Source organism: Mustela putorius, unplaced genomic scaffold (genome assembly GCF_011764305.1).
Source record: "Mustela putorius furo isolate JIRA1106 unplaced genomic scaffold, ASM1176430v1.1 tig00000596_pilon_pilon_pilon, whole genome shotgun sequence".
NCBI lineage: Eukaryota > Metazoa > Chordata > Mammalia > Carnivora > Mustelidae > Mustela > Mustela putorius.
Window position 1 is genome coordinate 13,068,364 of NW_025421428.1, and position 16,031 is coordinate 13,084,394.

Sequence of the window (16,031 nt, forward strand, 5' to 3'; positions counted from 1 at the left end):
CTGTGACGGCCTCAGTTCCCTCATGGGCGAAAGAAAGGCTCAGATCAGCTGAGGGCCCACTGTGCCGTGCCCAGCGCATAGCAGGCGCTCAGGAAACACTTGTGGAACCAACCCCAGGGTTCTCTTCCTGTTCCAAGGTTCTCTGTGGCTGTACATGGTCTAACAGCAAGGAATACCCAGACCCACACACACGGGCTGGGGCCTGGGGTTGACAGGATGGTTGATCTTGTGAGGCCAAGTTGCCACCATCCGCAGGGAAGCCTGTCTCTCCAGCAGCAAGGGATGTCCTGGGGTTTGGATGGTGGTGCCCCCCGCCCCCATGAAAGTCGCAGCTACAGCTTCCACGCAGTGAGTCTTTATCTTGGGTCCCTTGGCTCAACGCGGAACTCAGCAAATCCTACGGTGACCAACCTTGTCCGTCAGGCATCAGCGATCCATTTCCAGCAGGGAGATCCATTTCCACTTAGGAAGGGGGAACGGGGTGCCTGCATCCCCCCACCCCCGTTCTGAAGGCAGGCTTGGTCACTCTCGGCGGGCTAGCATATCAGGTTTGCAGATAGTTGCAAAACTGTTCTAGGAGGCAGAGAAGACGGCTGATCCGAAGGGCTTCTGCGGTATCCACAGGCGCATTCAGTGAAGTTAATGGAAATGACTGACAAAATCGGCCGATAAAAGGGGTTCGATCTTCAGCTACTTTTGGGTCAGTTCTATTGCGGTGGAACCGAGGGCAGGTGCAGATTCCGCAGACCCCGAGCTATACCTTGGAGGGCCTGCAGAAGGGGAGTGGGACATGCAGGCTTCCAGCGATGGAATGAGTATGTCCCGGGGATAAGAGGTACCGGCCAGGGGGTAGAGTCAGTGGTGCAGTACGAGGGTCGTACGGTGACAGACGACAGCCACGCTGCCGAGCCCAGCAAATGCACAGACTTGTCAAATCGCTACATTGTCCACCCAAAACGAATGTAACATTCAGTGTCGGCTGCCCTTCCGTGAAAGAAAAAAAGGAAAGAAAAGAGAACACAACAAAACACGTGACTGTTACAGATTTTGGAGAGACAGAGCGCACGAATAGGGCCCCTCCGGGACCGTAGTCAGGACCGTGTGCCACGAGGATCCCCAAAGCTCAAGTTGCATCAGATTCCAGGAAATTTGCCCCCGGTGAGCTCTAGGGGCCAGACCAGAAACAGATCCGGGGTGGTCCCACACCAGAATCCACGGAGCCGGGGCCGGGGGTGTGGGAGGGAAGCGGTGGCCTCGCAGAAGGGAGGAACGCGACCCAGGGGTCGGCCACACCCGGAGCCCAACCCTCTGCCCTCGCCTCCCTTCGTCGTAGCTCGGACTCCTCCGGGAGCCGGGAGACCGCCTCACTGCCGCATTTGTCTGGCCTGTAGGTGATCCTGGGGAAGCTGTATGAGACCCGGAGCAGTCAGCTGAGAAAGTACAAGCCGCCCGTGAAGCTGGATGCCCTCTGGCAGATGCCTCACTTCCAGAAGGTCAGTCTCGCCTCCAAATGCCTCTTCCCGTACGCACGGCGGACGCCGACCACTTTGCCCGGTCTTTACCCGTCCTCTAGACAGGGAGACGCTGTGGGCTTCTGGACACTGGTGGGCATAATGACGAATATTACATGACTGGTATATTACCTTGTCATCCCACTGATTCTTCACACTCACCGGAGTTGGGAGGCTGCTGCCACTCTTGCTGCACAGACGGGGAGCGGAGCCCACGCTGGCTTCTGTAGCGACCTTGTGCGGAACCCGGGCCGTTGGACCCCAGAGCCTGGGTGTCTGTCTATGCCACAGAGGGCGCTGTCTGGGTCAAAGCCCCCTCCAGCGATGGGGTCACAGAGGCACCACATCCTGCCGTGGGGGCTTGAGGGGGAGGACGAGCGCACACCACCAGCGCTAGGCTTCCTTGCAGCGTGGAGTTCCTGGGGATGGGGGAGCAAATCTCCACCGGGGGCTGACGCCCGCCGTGCGCCAGCCTCAAAACGGACCCTGGTGTTCATCAGGCCACAAGCCCTGTCGCACCCGGAATGGGATCTCTCTTCAGTGCCTTTTAGCAGGGGAAGAGCCGTGTGAGAGCCCGGGTGGGGAGGCGCTGTCCCGAGGAGGGGAACAGGGAGATCTGGGGACAGCAGCTTCCGCTTGGGAAGGGAGCTCTGCACGCCGAGCTCGGGTCCAGCCGACCTTTCTAGGGGGCCACGGGGACACGCCTGGCTCCAGGAAGACAGCTGGGCGAAGCGACATTCCTGGCCAGCCCAGCCCACCCGTGGTACTGAGTTAAACTGCAATTTGGACAATGAAGGGGCCAGTGCCTTCCTGAGCCTAATGCACTCGAACAAGCTGCCGAGCGCCGTGGAGACGCCTGCTGCCCACCCCGCCCCACGCGGCCCCGCGCGGCCTGCCCACGCGGCCTCCGTCAGCATATGTCAGTGACCATCCGCCCGCTGCCCATCAGCTCGCACCACCCCGCACACGAACGTGACCGGGCGCCGAGCCGGAGGCGCCGGGAGTCCCTGCCCGTGTCGCTTTGTAGCTTTTCTGTTTTGGCCGGGCGGCCGCGAGGCTCACCCTGGTTTCTCTGTCTCCCCCAGTTTCCTGCCTTTTTAACCACATTCTCCCCCCCCCCCCCACCACACACACACACAGCTTCCTTCCTGGCCCTTTCTCCGTCATCTTTCCTCTTTTGCTCTTTTTGCTCCGATTTTTCCCTCTGATTTTCCCTGGGAGGCTCCCCAGGGAGGGACAGGAACCCGGAGCTCCGTGAGCACGAGAGGCCGTGGACGGGACTCAGCTCTGCGGCGTCATCCCCTGTCCCCCAGCTCCGATTTAGAATCTGCCCCGAGCTACTGAGGCAGGGGACAGAGGAGGGCTCAGGTGGTCTTGGGCCAGAGGAGCAAGGAAAGGGCCCCCACCCCTGCCCCCACCCCGACTCTCCCATATCAGGAGGGCACGTCTCCCAGCCGGTGACCCCACGGTCCCGGCCCTGAGTCGGACACGAACAAACCAGTTTCTGTTTTCAAAAGGGAGGCTTTGACGCAGCTGTGCTACACTCTTCCGGTCTAGACTGCTGTCACTGAAATGTGGTCGGAGCAACAGGGGGCAGCCTGTGAAGGCCACCCCTGTCTTCAGCACCAGGCACCATGCTAAGACATCTTTGTGTACTGGAGTACTTCGTCTTCGCAGCGAGTGCCCCCCACCCCCACCCCCGCGGCCCCAGGGCACAGAGCGGAAGCAGAGTCTGGGCTGTCCTCCCCAGTGAGTGGGCTGGTGGGGCCTGGAAGCCTGGCTCCTCTGACCGTGGGCCCCAAGCCCCAACACATGACCAGCAGCGCCATGGAAACAACGAGAAAGCATAAACATGCCCGCCCCAGGATTCACGGGGCGCTTTTCATCTTTTTGAGGATGTTCGTGGGTTTCTGGAAGGTCTTCTGTAGGACTCTCAGAGCAAGGCTTGTCCCTGGGCGCCACTGTGGTCAGCCCAGCAGAGACCCTAGTCCCCCAGAGTGATGCCTTTATGGATGCAACCCTTGGTCCCCACTTTGGGGAAACAGTAGCAACGGGAAGCGTTTAGCCCTCACTATGCGCTGAGCGCTGGACATGCATTATGTCACAGAAAGGACGTCCCCTCGGCTGATATACAACTTGAGGCCCCGCAGGCTGAAGGACCGTGCCCGGTAGGAAAGGGTCCCGGGTTCCGTCCTGAGGGTCCTTCCCTCACTTCCGGCTGTGTCCCAGCAGGTGCCTCTCCAGCCCAGCGGGGCTCCCTTCTCCCCTTCACAGTGTGCATCCTCACTGCAATTAATTAGTTAATTGGGCAATTAGTTGTCCATCTTCCCCAGCAAAATGGGAGCCCCTAAGGCCCATGGCTGTTGTGACCCCCCGCGGCATCCCCAGAGCCCTCCCACCCAGGGAGCGGTCAGTGAGCGTCTGCGGGAAGAATGAGTGAGGGAGGAGATGAATGAATAAAAGACCAGTACGGCGCAGAACGGCAGAAGAATGAAAAAGCCTTTCACAGACTCGCCGAAAGTCCCTTCCCGACCCGAGCATCCTGGCATCCCCCATTCGGGCAGCCCCCACCGGGTCCGGGCTCCAGAGGGCCAGTGCGGCGGCGACGGCGGCCGAGGCTACGCAGCGTCCTGCCCGGAGCCCCAGGAGGGTCTTTGTCTGTGCCTCGAGTCTGTGCCCAGCCACCGCCCCCACCACCCCAGCCCCATTATGAAAGGGAAAAGCGCTTCCAAAAAAGTTGAACCTGTCACAGTGATGGATAACCTAAATGGACTCTCCCAGCTCAGAACAGATGTCGACGCTGAACCCTGTCAGAAATAATTAAACACCTCGCCCGTGGAAAAGCAGCAGGCAGGGGCGCGGCGGCCTGCTCCCTGCGCTGGGTCAACGCGAGCAAGCTGGCTGCCTGCACCACGCTGCCGGCCCGCGAGGGGGCCACCCAGACCCTCCCCGGCCCCGGCACCTCGAGGGGCGCTCAGCGGCGTCCTGCCCCCCGCCCCCGCCCGGGACCGTACCCCTGCGACCAGCCACGGGCTGCCTGGGATTCCAGTGCCCATTCTGGTCTGTGCCACCAGCCTTTGCCACTGATGCCTGGGGCCCAGAGAGGGGGTCAGCCCACCGCTGGCCAGTGCCCAGGGCACGGATGCTATGCCGCCAGCTGGCTAAGAGGCTCTCCGGGCCTCATTTTCCTGACTTGAAAGTGAAGGTGGCACTGTTCTAAAGTATCTCCTCCAAACCGAAGGCTAATGATCCCAGGGTCGCGGCTCAAGGAGCCGTGTGGGAGGGGGCTGGTGGCTCTTGGAGGTGGCAGACCCCAATCCCAGAGTGAACTTCCATGGAAAACGGCTCAGACGCTTCCCCAGGCTCCCATTTTGGGGAAGGATGTGAACGCACCTCCTCGTATCCCTAGCGGAGGGATTGCTGGGCGTGGAGCCGGCACCCTCTGTGGCCAGATGCAATGGGACTCGTGCCCTTCCCCAGTGTGCTGGGGGCTGCGGGGAGGGAGGAGGGAACCCGCATGCTATGTCTGTGTGCGCACAGGACTCAGGGTCAGCGGCCCTGGGTCACATGGCGACCCTGCCTCTCCCTACCTGTCACATGGCTTTACTGGTCCCCGTCCCCATTCTGTCTTCTGAGCGTGGGACCAGCAGAAGGATTTGATGACACACTAATGCCTTCGGCAGGACACCTGGACTCTGTTCAAGTGTCAACACACGGCATCCGCCCTGGGGACGGGCCTGGTGACCATTCATTCATTCCCTCATTCATTCCCAAATCTCATTCAGCATCTCGGTGCCAAGCCCTGCTCTTGGGCCGATGTCATACTGCCGGAGGGTCCCTGGTGACCGACAAGGGTGACGTGGGTCCACGGACAGAGGGCTGGACGGCTAGACGGGGAAGTTCGGAGCGGCTCCATCTGGGGTGTCCAGAAGCCTGAAATGGTGGGGAGACCCCAACCCTAGCTGGCAGCCGGAGCGGGGGGTGGGGCCAAGCCCCATAAATTTACCCCCACCCACGTGATCCTGATAGAGGCTGGCCCACCTGGTCGGGTTTTCGAGGCAGGGACCAGAATCCAGGCTTGCCTGTTGGGGGGCGGGATTAGTACTAAAGCCCACCTTCTGCTCTCAGAAGTGACCCAGTCTGAACCACGCATCCTACGGCCGCCTGATGTTAAGCCAAGAAAATCAGACGGTTCATCCTTCTTTATAATGACTTCCCCGTGATAGCAATCCAAAGACAAATGTGGGGGCAGTGGGTCCCATGTCTGTGCGGCGGCACCCCCACCGCGGGGTAAGCCCGGACGAGCCGGTGACGGAGCGGACGGATCCCGCACGGCCCTCGCACAGACAGTGTGGGGTCCCGGGGAGCTGTACACAGCCACTGAATCGAGGTGGTCTACTTGGTCTACTCACTGCCACGTTCCTGACCCATGACGCGCGCTGTGTGACGCCGTAGGGATAGAGGGGCCCACCCCTGAGCGCTCAAGGACCGACGTCTGGGGGAGCCGCCCCCAGGCAGCAGCAGTGGCGATCCCTGGGGCGGGCAGAGGCTGAGGCTGCGTTTGACCTTCTCTGATGCTCCTTTCTGCATTTTTTGAATTTTTACAGTGAGCGTATGACCTTTACAGAACCAGTAAGGCTGGGTTTTGTTTTTGTTTTTAATGTGTTTGAAAGGTAGGGACACTACATCCTTCTTCGGGTGCTTGTCCCAGGGCTCAAGCCCCCTTCAGCCCAGTCCCTCCTGAACTCAGAGTCCCTCCGGTGTCGCTGGCCACGCCTGGTGGCTCGCCCTGGGTTTCCATCAGGCGCAGAGATGAGAGGCCGGCGCTCTCCCAGCAGTGAAGGCGGCCCGCTCCCTGAGTCTGGCTCTCTCTGGCCAAGTCCGTGTTATAACTGGAGATCCCAAACCCATTTTGGAGGGAGGTTTGCCCAAGCATCTCGAGGTCACCCCTCACGCGGAACAAGGCGCCTCTCCCCCGACAGACCCGTCTGTCTTCCCCAGTGCCAATACCCACGGACATTACATAGTCATTCAGTCACTAAAGTATGAACAAATTGACTATATTTTCATTTGGCTTTCGGGTCCCGCCCCACTGCTTTAGAATAATGGCCCAAGCTATTAAGCTAACAGTTTGATTTACAAGCTCTTGTGCTCTGAATGCTGGGATCAGACTCCTCTCTTTGTGGAAGACTAACCCTGCCTTGGGTCTCCTGGGCCCCTGACTCCCTAATAGAACCGGAGACGGCGGGAGAAAAAAAAAAAATCAGCAGTCAGCCAAGCAGCGACACCCAGAGATACAGCTGATTAGTGAAAGCTGCTGAATCTAAGAAAAGGATTTTCTTTCCCACCTTTAAGCTTCCTTACAAATCACAGCCGGCTGGAAAGTTAACTCTCTGTTAAACCCCCAGAGCGGGCTCCGAGCCTGTCCACCCGGCTGCTGCCCCCTCTCCCAAGGGCCCACGACATAGGAGCCCTTCTCCGGACAGGTGTGCTCAGCCCCAAAGTCACTCCGTCCAGACGCAGGAAGGACAGGTGCCAGGTCTGCTGCCCCTCCCAGAGGTCCCCGCGCCAGTGGTGTATTTTAAGAATCCTCTCGCTCTGTCGCGTTGGAATAAGAATCAGCCCATGCCGCCGCGTCGGGCACGGAGAGCTGGGATGGAATGTGTCACACGCGGAAACAGGGCGCGAGGGAGAGTGATTCAGAGAATTCAGAGGTCCTGAGGCAGGTGACATTTCTTCCCTAAATATGGATGCCCCCATTAGAAACCAGATCAGGGTGCAGAAGAGCTGCCTCACCGGACAGATAAGAGCGGGGGTTTAGTTGGTTTTACATAATCTGGCACCTTGGAGGGACAGAAATTTTAGGCACCTGTTCATGAGGTGACATTGCTGCTCGATACTGGCAAGTCACAGAGAGCCGGAGCTGAACCTCCGGGGACAGAACAGGGCGGGAGGTGGGGGGGGCAGCGGCAAAGCTCCTGGAAGGGCCGGACAAATCTGGGTTCCCAGGAGGCAGAGGGAGATGCCAGGCGTCAACGTTGGGGCCCAGAGAGGTGGGAGCTGCCGCTTCTAACTGGGGGCCCCCAGCCTGACTGTCCCCTTTACACTCTGGCACTTGGGAACTCTCGGTTCTCTAGAGAAAGCTCTTCTCCCCCACCAGGGGGCAAAAAACATCTCAAATTTTGTGTTGAGAATCAACCAGAAAATAGACAAGACAGCTTGTTTGGGCGTCAGGCATGTATTTCTAACCTCCAGAGAAAGCCAGAATCCCCCCTTGAATTTGGGGGACTCAGTGGGACTTCGTGGGTCCCCAATGTCTTCTTCCAGCTCTTCCCCGAGAACAGTTCTTGGTGATCTACATGGAATCTGCCGGCTTGAGCAGGACTTGGGGCTAACCTCGGAGCACCTCACTGCCATGTGTCCCCACGCCTCCGCCTCTGTCACCGGGCACCATGCTGTCACCGGGACGGATCCAGAGCTACCTAGCTCGTGGCCCGCAGCAGGTTCCAGCAATAAACAACGTTAGATGATTTGCTCGTGTGACCTGAACTTCGTCAAAAGTGCGGGCGAGACGAACCAGGAGGCTTGTATCCCTGTGTCTCAAAGCCACAAGCCATCAATACGGTGGACCCCCGGGACCCACCGGTGTCCCTCAGAGATGCAGAGTCTGCCGGTGACAGAGAGCAAGTGTCGCGGAGAAAGTGAGAAGATGGGGCTGTCTGCCGGCCTCTCCCCTTCCCCTCCTCAAAGACGTCGTGGGCAAAGATGGGCTAGATCGCACAACAGAAGGGGGTGCTGGGACCTGGGGTCCAGCAGCTGGACGAGCGGCAGGGGAGTGTGTCCAAGAAGTCCCTCGGAGGCGGCGCTCCGAAAGGCGGTGACGATGAGGATGAGGATGCCCGGGGCTCGCACATCTGGAGCACCTTTTGGGAGCTCCGACGGGCTCACCTTGTGCCAATGCTCCCAATAACCCTCGGTGGCCGAGAAGAGCCGCACTGTCTCAGAGGGGACGCGCCTGTGCCGGGAGGCCTGAGGTCATGTGCACAGGCCCAGCACCCTCGAGCGGTAGAGTGGCGGCTTGCGCCCTCTGGCCGGCTGCCCCAGGCCTCAGGCCTTGGTGGAGCCCATAAATACTACAGACCTGAAACTGAGGTCAGCGGCCAGTTTGGGGCTAAATGTCGGACCTGGGAAGGAGAGTGAAGGGCGGTCAGGAACTGGGCTTTTATAGGTGTCCAGAGGGTCGTGGCCAGCCCTGCTCTGGCTGATTTAAGCCCTTGCAATAAACAAAACTTCCCACTGCCCTGAAAGCCTTTAGATCTTGATAAAACACCGGAGTGTCTTTTAAATTGCAATTTGGCCCCAAGGCTGAAAACAAGACAGGCCATTGATCGAGACCTGCTTCAGGAAAGGGTGGGAGGCAGAGCGGGAGCCGGGAGGGCTGAGCCTGGGGGCTCCCTCGTGCTGGCCTCGTGCTGCACCTGTGAAGTGGGGACAACGGCAGAGGGCAAGGGTCGTGGGTGTGAAGCGCTTGGCATGGGCCTGGCCAGGGGATGGTCGTGGACCAACGCACCCTCTGTGTGGGGCAGGGTACGGAGTCCGTTCCTACGGATGCAACTTGGCTGTGCCTGGGGTCCTCTGAGGAGAGCTTTAAAATGCAGGTTCCAGGGCCGCCCGGGTGAGGCTCAGTCGGTTGAGCATCTGGCTCTTGATTTCAGTTCAGGTCATGCTCTCAGGGTCACAAGATCACGCCCCGGGACAGGGTCTGCACTGACTGTGGAGTCTGCTTGGGGTTCTTTGACCTTCTGCCGCTCCCCCACTCTGCGCACAGGCTCTCGCCCTTCCTCTCCCTCTCCCCCCGCCCCTCTAAAAAAACTTGCAGATTCCAGGGCCCACCCCAGGATCCATTCTAGTGGGTCTGGGGTAGCCTCCAAGCCTGCATTTTCTTTTTTTAAGATTTATTTATTTGACAGAGAGTGTGAGAGATCACAAGCAGGGGGAGCAGCAGAGGGAGACAGAGAAGCAGGCTTCCCGCTGAGCAGGGACCCCGACGTGGGGCTCCATCCCAGGACCCCGAGATCACGACCTGAGCAGAAGGCAGAGGCCTGACTGACAGAGCCACCCAGGCGGCCCCAGGCCTGCACTTTCGGCAAGCGGCTTCTCACATCCAGCCCAAATCTGCCCGCCTCCCCTGAACCCCCGGCCCCGGGCTGAGCGGCAGCCGTGCGGAGACGGTCTCTGCGTGGACGCCTTCCTTCTTGATGGTTCCTCCGGGGGCACAGCTCCGGCGTCAGCAGTGGGGTGCCGTGTGGCAGTGACAGCGGACTGCCCGGGTGCCACGACCTCTACCACGCGGTGCCGTGTTCTCCACCTTTACCCACAGTCACAGAACATTCCTCAACGTGGGGCGCCTGGGTAGCTCAGTCGGCTGCGTGTGTGACTCTTGGTTTCGGCTCAGGTCACCACCCCGGGGTCGTGAGCCCCATGTCGGGCTCGGCACTCAGCGCGCAGTCCGCTTCAGATCCACTCGCCTCCCTCCTCGGCTTCTCCCCTGCTTGCACACTCTCTCTCAAATAAATGAACAAATAAATAAAATCTTAAAAAAAAAAAAAGATTTGTCAGCTTGAACTGCCTTTGCATATATTTATGAGACTGTGGTCAATGTCACTTGAGTCATTTAATATGAGAATTGGTGTGAGTTCATCCGTCTTCCCCTCTGTCTATCCATTCATCCGTCTGTTCATCCATCTATCCATCCATCCATCTGTCCATCCATCCATCTGTCCGTCCATCCATCCATCCATCTGTCCATCCATCCATCTGTCCGTCCATCCATCCATCCATCCATCCATCCATCTGTCCATCCATCCATCTGTCCATCCATCCATCCATCCATCCATCCGTGTGTTCATTCATCCATGTGTCTATCCATCCATCCATCCCTCCAACCATCCATCCGTCTGTCCATCCATCCGTCCATCCGTCCATCTGTCCATCCATCCATCTGTCCGTCCATCCATCTGTCCATCCATCCATCCATCTGTCCATCCATCCATCTGTCCGTCCGTCCGTCCATCCATCCATCCATCTATTTGTCCACCTGGCCATCTAGGCAAGATTGGTTTAAGCGTCTACAGAGTGCCCCAGCAGCCGAAGAACCCCAAGAGCTCTATCAGTGTCCAGGCTGTCGCTCGTCCTCCAGAACGTGCCGGGAATATGGCAGGACGTCCTTGCTGTCGAGCTGAGGACACTTCCCTCCACTCCTATTTCTGACTCGGCAGGGTCGGCCCCGTCGACCACAGAAAGGTTCATTCCTTCCTAAGAGTTGCCCTCTCCCAATTCTTCCTGCTCATTATTTCAATAGGGGAAAAGGGGAAAGACCGTGAGCGCCCAACCCAGCGGGCCACGGACACCACACCTTTGAGCGCGCGCCGCGCGGCGCCGCACCAGCAGAAGCTCGGGCTGTCCGACAGCCGGTATGAATAAGCAATGAGGCACCACCGGGCACTGCGCGGACGGCTCAGCAAAGGACTTAATTTGCAACCAAGCACAAAATCAAAGACGCTGTCAACCAAGGAACCGAGCGCCTGGATAACCACCTCGCACTACCTGAGGAAGCACCGTCAGGTACACTTCCAGAGAAAGTAATTAAGGAATCCCCATTGTCTAAAACCAGCAGCGAAATTTGGAGCTCTGGAATCTGATGCTCGCTGGGGATCCGGGGTCTTCTCCCAGCCCGATCCTTCATCAGGATGAACGGCGGAGGCCGACGAGGGGATCCGCCGGTGTGTCTCCCCCTCGCTCTCCCAAAGACACCCCTCCAGCACCTGGTGCTCCTGGAAGCCTTGTCTTGTCGGACGAGCAGCCGGCAGCAAATGAGGTCACTGCCTGTGGGATGGGGGTGAGATTCATACACGAATCGTAGACCTCTCTGAGATCAGCGAGTGCCAATTAGCATTTATGAGGGACCCGTGGCGTTCACCGTGCCCGGCACCGACATGCGGAACACGGTCCCCGGCGTCGGGGAGTCTACACTCGCGCTCAGATCTACACGCAGCTGCTCCACGTGCCGGGGCGCCCAGCCCGGCGGGAGAGCCCGCTGTGAGCCTGCCTTAGTATTTATAGCAAGTGGCCTCTTCTGACAGGGACGATGTAGACCTGTCTGCAGGGCTGCGGCCCCGCGGCCTCCGCTGGGGGAGCGCGGCTGAGACGCCAGCCGAGTGGCCGGGGCGTCCGCTCCCAGACCCCGGGGAGGGCTGTACCAACGTGCCCGCTTCTCGGACTCCCTCCTTGGCTCTTACTTGAGCTTAAAATAAAAGACTAGGTCCTGCTGTCCATGGCAGATCGGACTCCCACGACCGGCCAGAACCTGCCCTGCGATGCTTCCGAGCAGGCAGAGCGGGCTAAGGACCCCGGCGGAGGTCCCCCCTCCCGCTGGCAGCTGGACGCGCGACGGCCACCTCCCCAATGAATAGCGCCCCGCTGCCTCCCGTCCTCTGGGACCCCGGGAGGAAAAGGGGCCCCTCCCCGGCAGCTCTGCCTGTCAGGGCGTCTGTTGACAACCCCATTGAAAACAGCTTCCACTGCCGCCGTGAAGGCTCTTCTGTCTCCCGTGCACCGCTCCCTCAGACAGTTTTTGAAAGGCGAAGCGTCTGGAAGGCACGCGCGCCCGCCTCCCCCCCGGCCCGGGCGCGCAGGGAGAGAGGCGTCAGCCGGGGTGAGCGGGGCTGACGGGCCTCCTCACCTGGCCCCTCGGTGCACCGCCTCCAATTAAATCAAAATGGCTTGTTTTTAATGGTCTTTTACACTGACAAGTGGGCGATCATTTTGGGCCCACTAGCTGTCAGGGAGCGGAGGCAAATCCTCGGTTGATAATGCCCAATGCTTCCAATTAGGAGCCGAGGCCGCTCCTGGCGCGCTAACGATTCCCCAGCCGCCCCCGAGGCCCCTTTGGCGCCGGTGTTTCTTCTCGCCTCCTCCTCCGCAAATTACTGACACAAAACGGAAGGCCCCGCGTCTCCTCCGCCACGCCAGGCCGGGCCCTGTTGGGCTTAATGAGCCGATGGAAGTTTCGTGGCGCCGGCGCTAAATTCTTTTCTTGTCTGACAGCCGCTCGGCTAAGGCGAGTGTTGACCTTATAAAAGATTTAGTGTTTCTCATTATTTTCTGTCAAGCTTCACAAGTGATGGCTCTGCGGTTATCATTTGCATCCTGGCGTGTGTGTGTGTGTGTGTGTGTGCGTGCGCACGTGTGTGTGCGTGTGTGCGTGCGAGCACATGCACTGGATGGGGGCTCCGGGGTGGAGACGGGGAGCAGGAAGGGGTCCCTCTCTCCCTGCCTCGCGTCGGGCTCCCGCACGACAGCTTCCAGAGCGACGTTCTCCCCGGGCTGAGCTGTGTCAAAGAGGAGCCGAGAAGCGGAGCGGAGGTGACGGACGGTGGGAGTGACGGCTTCCAGACCCCCGGACGGAGCCTCCGTGCGGCCTCCCAGAGGCTGGCCGACTCCAGCGGCGCGGACGTGCTGGGCAAAAGGAGGGTGCGGGCCAGACGTGCTGCTCGGCGTGGTCTCTGGGCCACCCTTTATTTTATATATATATATTTTTTTGACATTCATTTAAGCCAACTCCACACCCAACGTGGGGCTCGAACTCACGACCCCGAGACCAACAGCGGTTTGCTCTCCCGACTGAGCCAGGCAGGCGCGGCACCCCCCCCACCCCATACTTTAGGCCTCATCGGGAGGAACCCACTCTTCTCTTACACGTCCGTGTAAAGCCATTACCTGCAAGCTCCTCCCCTGGCTTTGCATCCTACATGAGGACTTAGTGGTTTTTAAAAGCAGAACCGCTAAAGAAAAAAGGTGCCATCTATGACTACCCCCTTCCCCGCCCCCCACAATGTGACAACAGCAGCGCTGGTCAGTCGCCACTCCGTGCCTGTGCCCGCTGCCGGACCGGGACTGCTCCAGGTTAACAAGACTCCAAGGAGCGCGTGCTGGTTCCTTCGCCAGCCTCCTGCTGGCCCCGCCAGCCCATCCCTTCGGTCCCTGCTCACGGACCCCCCGGCCAGCCCCAGTGAGGATCACCTGAGGGGACCTGAAGAAGGAGACAGAGTTCAGGGCAGATGAGCACATGGGTGTCTTCTCCTGGGGATTCTGAGTCTTTCTTTGTCTCCAATGGAGGAGACGCTCTTGTCATCTGTTACAGCAAAAACCTGGCACCGTCTCCCTCCCACGGCCATGGCAAACCTTGTCACTTGATCCCTGCACACTTCTACATGAGCTGCGGTTCAGCCCGAGAGTAATTTATACCAGAACAGCCACCATCCGTCTATTGGAGCTGGTTCGCTCTGGGAAAGGCCCGCCGTCCGGCCTGCTCACCGTCCCTGCCTTAGCGGGGCCGTGTAGACAAACTGCGAAGGAAGACCTTCTTTTCGTGGTGCCTTCATAAGCTTCGTGTATCGAGGAAATCAAATACGGCCCGCTACAGGAAAACAGGTAAGCTGGGTTTCATCAAAATGAAAACCTTTGATGCTTCAGACGGTACTAAGAAAGTGGAAAGACAACCCACAGAGTAGGAACAAGTATTTGTAGATCCCGTCTCTGATGCGGGACTTGTAACTATGAACAAAAATATCGTCCCTACAACTCCGTAATGGAAAGACAAATAATCGAATTTTAAACGGGCAAAGGACTGAATCGCTGTTTTTCCAAAGATACACGGATGGCCAACAAGCACACGAAGGACGCCCGGCCCTGGCAGCCGTCGAGGAACCCCAGATCAAAGCTCAGCGAGACACCACTCGCTTCCACGAACTTGGACAGCTACAATCCAAACAGCAGACAAGAATAAGTGTTGGTGAGGATGTGGAGAAGTTGGAACCTTCTACGTTGCTATAAGAATATGAAATGGTGCGGCCACTTTGGAAAACCCTGTGGCAGTTCCCCCCAAAGCCTAAACATAGAGTTCCCATATGCCCTGGCGATTCCACTCTGGGTATCTCACCAAGAGGAAGGAAAACAGGTGTCCACATGTCAACTTGGGCACAATGTTCACAGCATATTCTTTTTTTTTAAGATTTTACTTATTTATTTCACAGAGAGAGAGAGAGAGAGAGAGAGAATGAGTCACAAGGAGGCAGAGCAGCAGGCAGAGAGGGAAGGGCTCGATCCAGGACCTCGAGATCATGACCTGAGCCGACAGCAGACGCTTGACGACTGAGCCCCCCAGGTGCCCCAACAGAGCCCCCCAGGTGCCCCAACAGTGCATTCTTCATGTAGCCCCAAATGGAAACAACCTGATGTCCAGCAGCTAATGAGCAGATCCACAAAATGTAGGTCCCTAGAGCAGAATATTATTCAAGTACGTGCATGTGATACCAAGGGAAAGAAGACAGTCACCAGAGACCATGCCTCGTATGACTCCATTTCTAGAAAAGTCCAGGCAAATCCATAGAGACGGAAAGGAGGGGTTGCCAGGAGCTCGGGGGAGGGAATCAATGGTATGGAGTTCCTTTTTGGGGCAACGAGAGTGGACGAGCCTATGAATGTACCTACAATCCCTGATTTATATACTCAGACGGGTGAGCCGTATGATGCGTGAATTATATCTCAAAAAGGCTCTTTTACCAAGAAGGTCAGGCCGCTTGGAATAAGAACACCTCGTTGAGTCAGAGGTGTGTGCGCGGCCCGGACGCAGTCTTTGGAGGCTGGCTTGCGGTGATAATCGGCTGCTGAGAAGTGGTCTCCGATGGTGCAGGAGGGTCCGGTCTGTTCTCAGCTCCCCTGGGTTATCCACAGCAACGCTCACGTCCGGAAGCAGACCTGGGAGCCAGGCTGGAAGCTTTCGGGAAGTTGAGTCAAACACCCCGCCGTGATGTTATCTGGTTATTCATAGACGAGCATCTGGCAAAAAGATTCATCGTCCAACTGTGATCCCAACAGCTGACTGGCCTTAGGTAATCCTCAGAAATGATCTACAGGTACCGGTGTGGCTTCTGGAATTAGCAAGTTGATTCTCATTTTCAAAGGCTTGCGGGGCCGGCTCGCCTTCGGCCCCAGAAAGTCTCAAAGAGCCCAAGAGTCAGTAGGCCAAGACCTGGTTCACAGGTCTGGCTTTGTGCGTAAGGTAGCTGGGTCTCCCTGGGCCGGAGTCTTTACCATCCCGAGTCCTTCGTGTCCGAGGAGGATGGCATCCCGCAGCCCCTCAGACAGCGGTCGCTCTCCCCGACCTCTCTGCCCCTGCACCCCCCCACCCCGGCTCACCCGACACGGGGATTTTCATGGTGCCACGTTAGACCTCCCAGGGAGGCAGGAAGTTTGTTTCCTAAGCCCGAGCTTGGATGTTCTCTGAAAACGCAGCTTGTGTCAGCAGGGAGGGTCAGGCCCTGTGTCCTTGTCCTATCTATTTTTGGACCACAGAGAAATCAGAGCCAGTAGCAGAATAACAACGTAGGGACCAGATGTCTCGGGAGAGACCGTCCCCCTCGTTAATGACTTAAGCCGCAAACCTTGTACATCAGAGCT

At 58.4% G+C, this 16,031-nt stretch overlaps 1 protein-coding gene across 1 annotated transcript in view; it reads left to right on the forward strand.

Moving 5' to 3' along the window:
- The window catches only part of CFAP77 (cilia and flagella associated protein 77), a 121,616-nt gene that overhangs the window by 96,595 nt on the left and 8,990 nt on the right, over positions 1 to 16,031 (forward strand). The window contains exon 5 of the mRNA XM_004757064.3: positions 1,392 to 1,493. Coding sequence (XP_004757121.1) covers positions 1,392 to 1,493 — 102 coding nt within the window. The remainder of the gene's footprint in view (positions 1 to 1,391; positions 1,494 to 16,031) is intronic.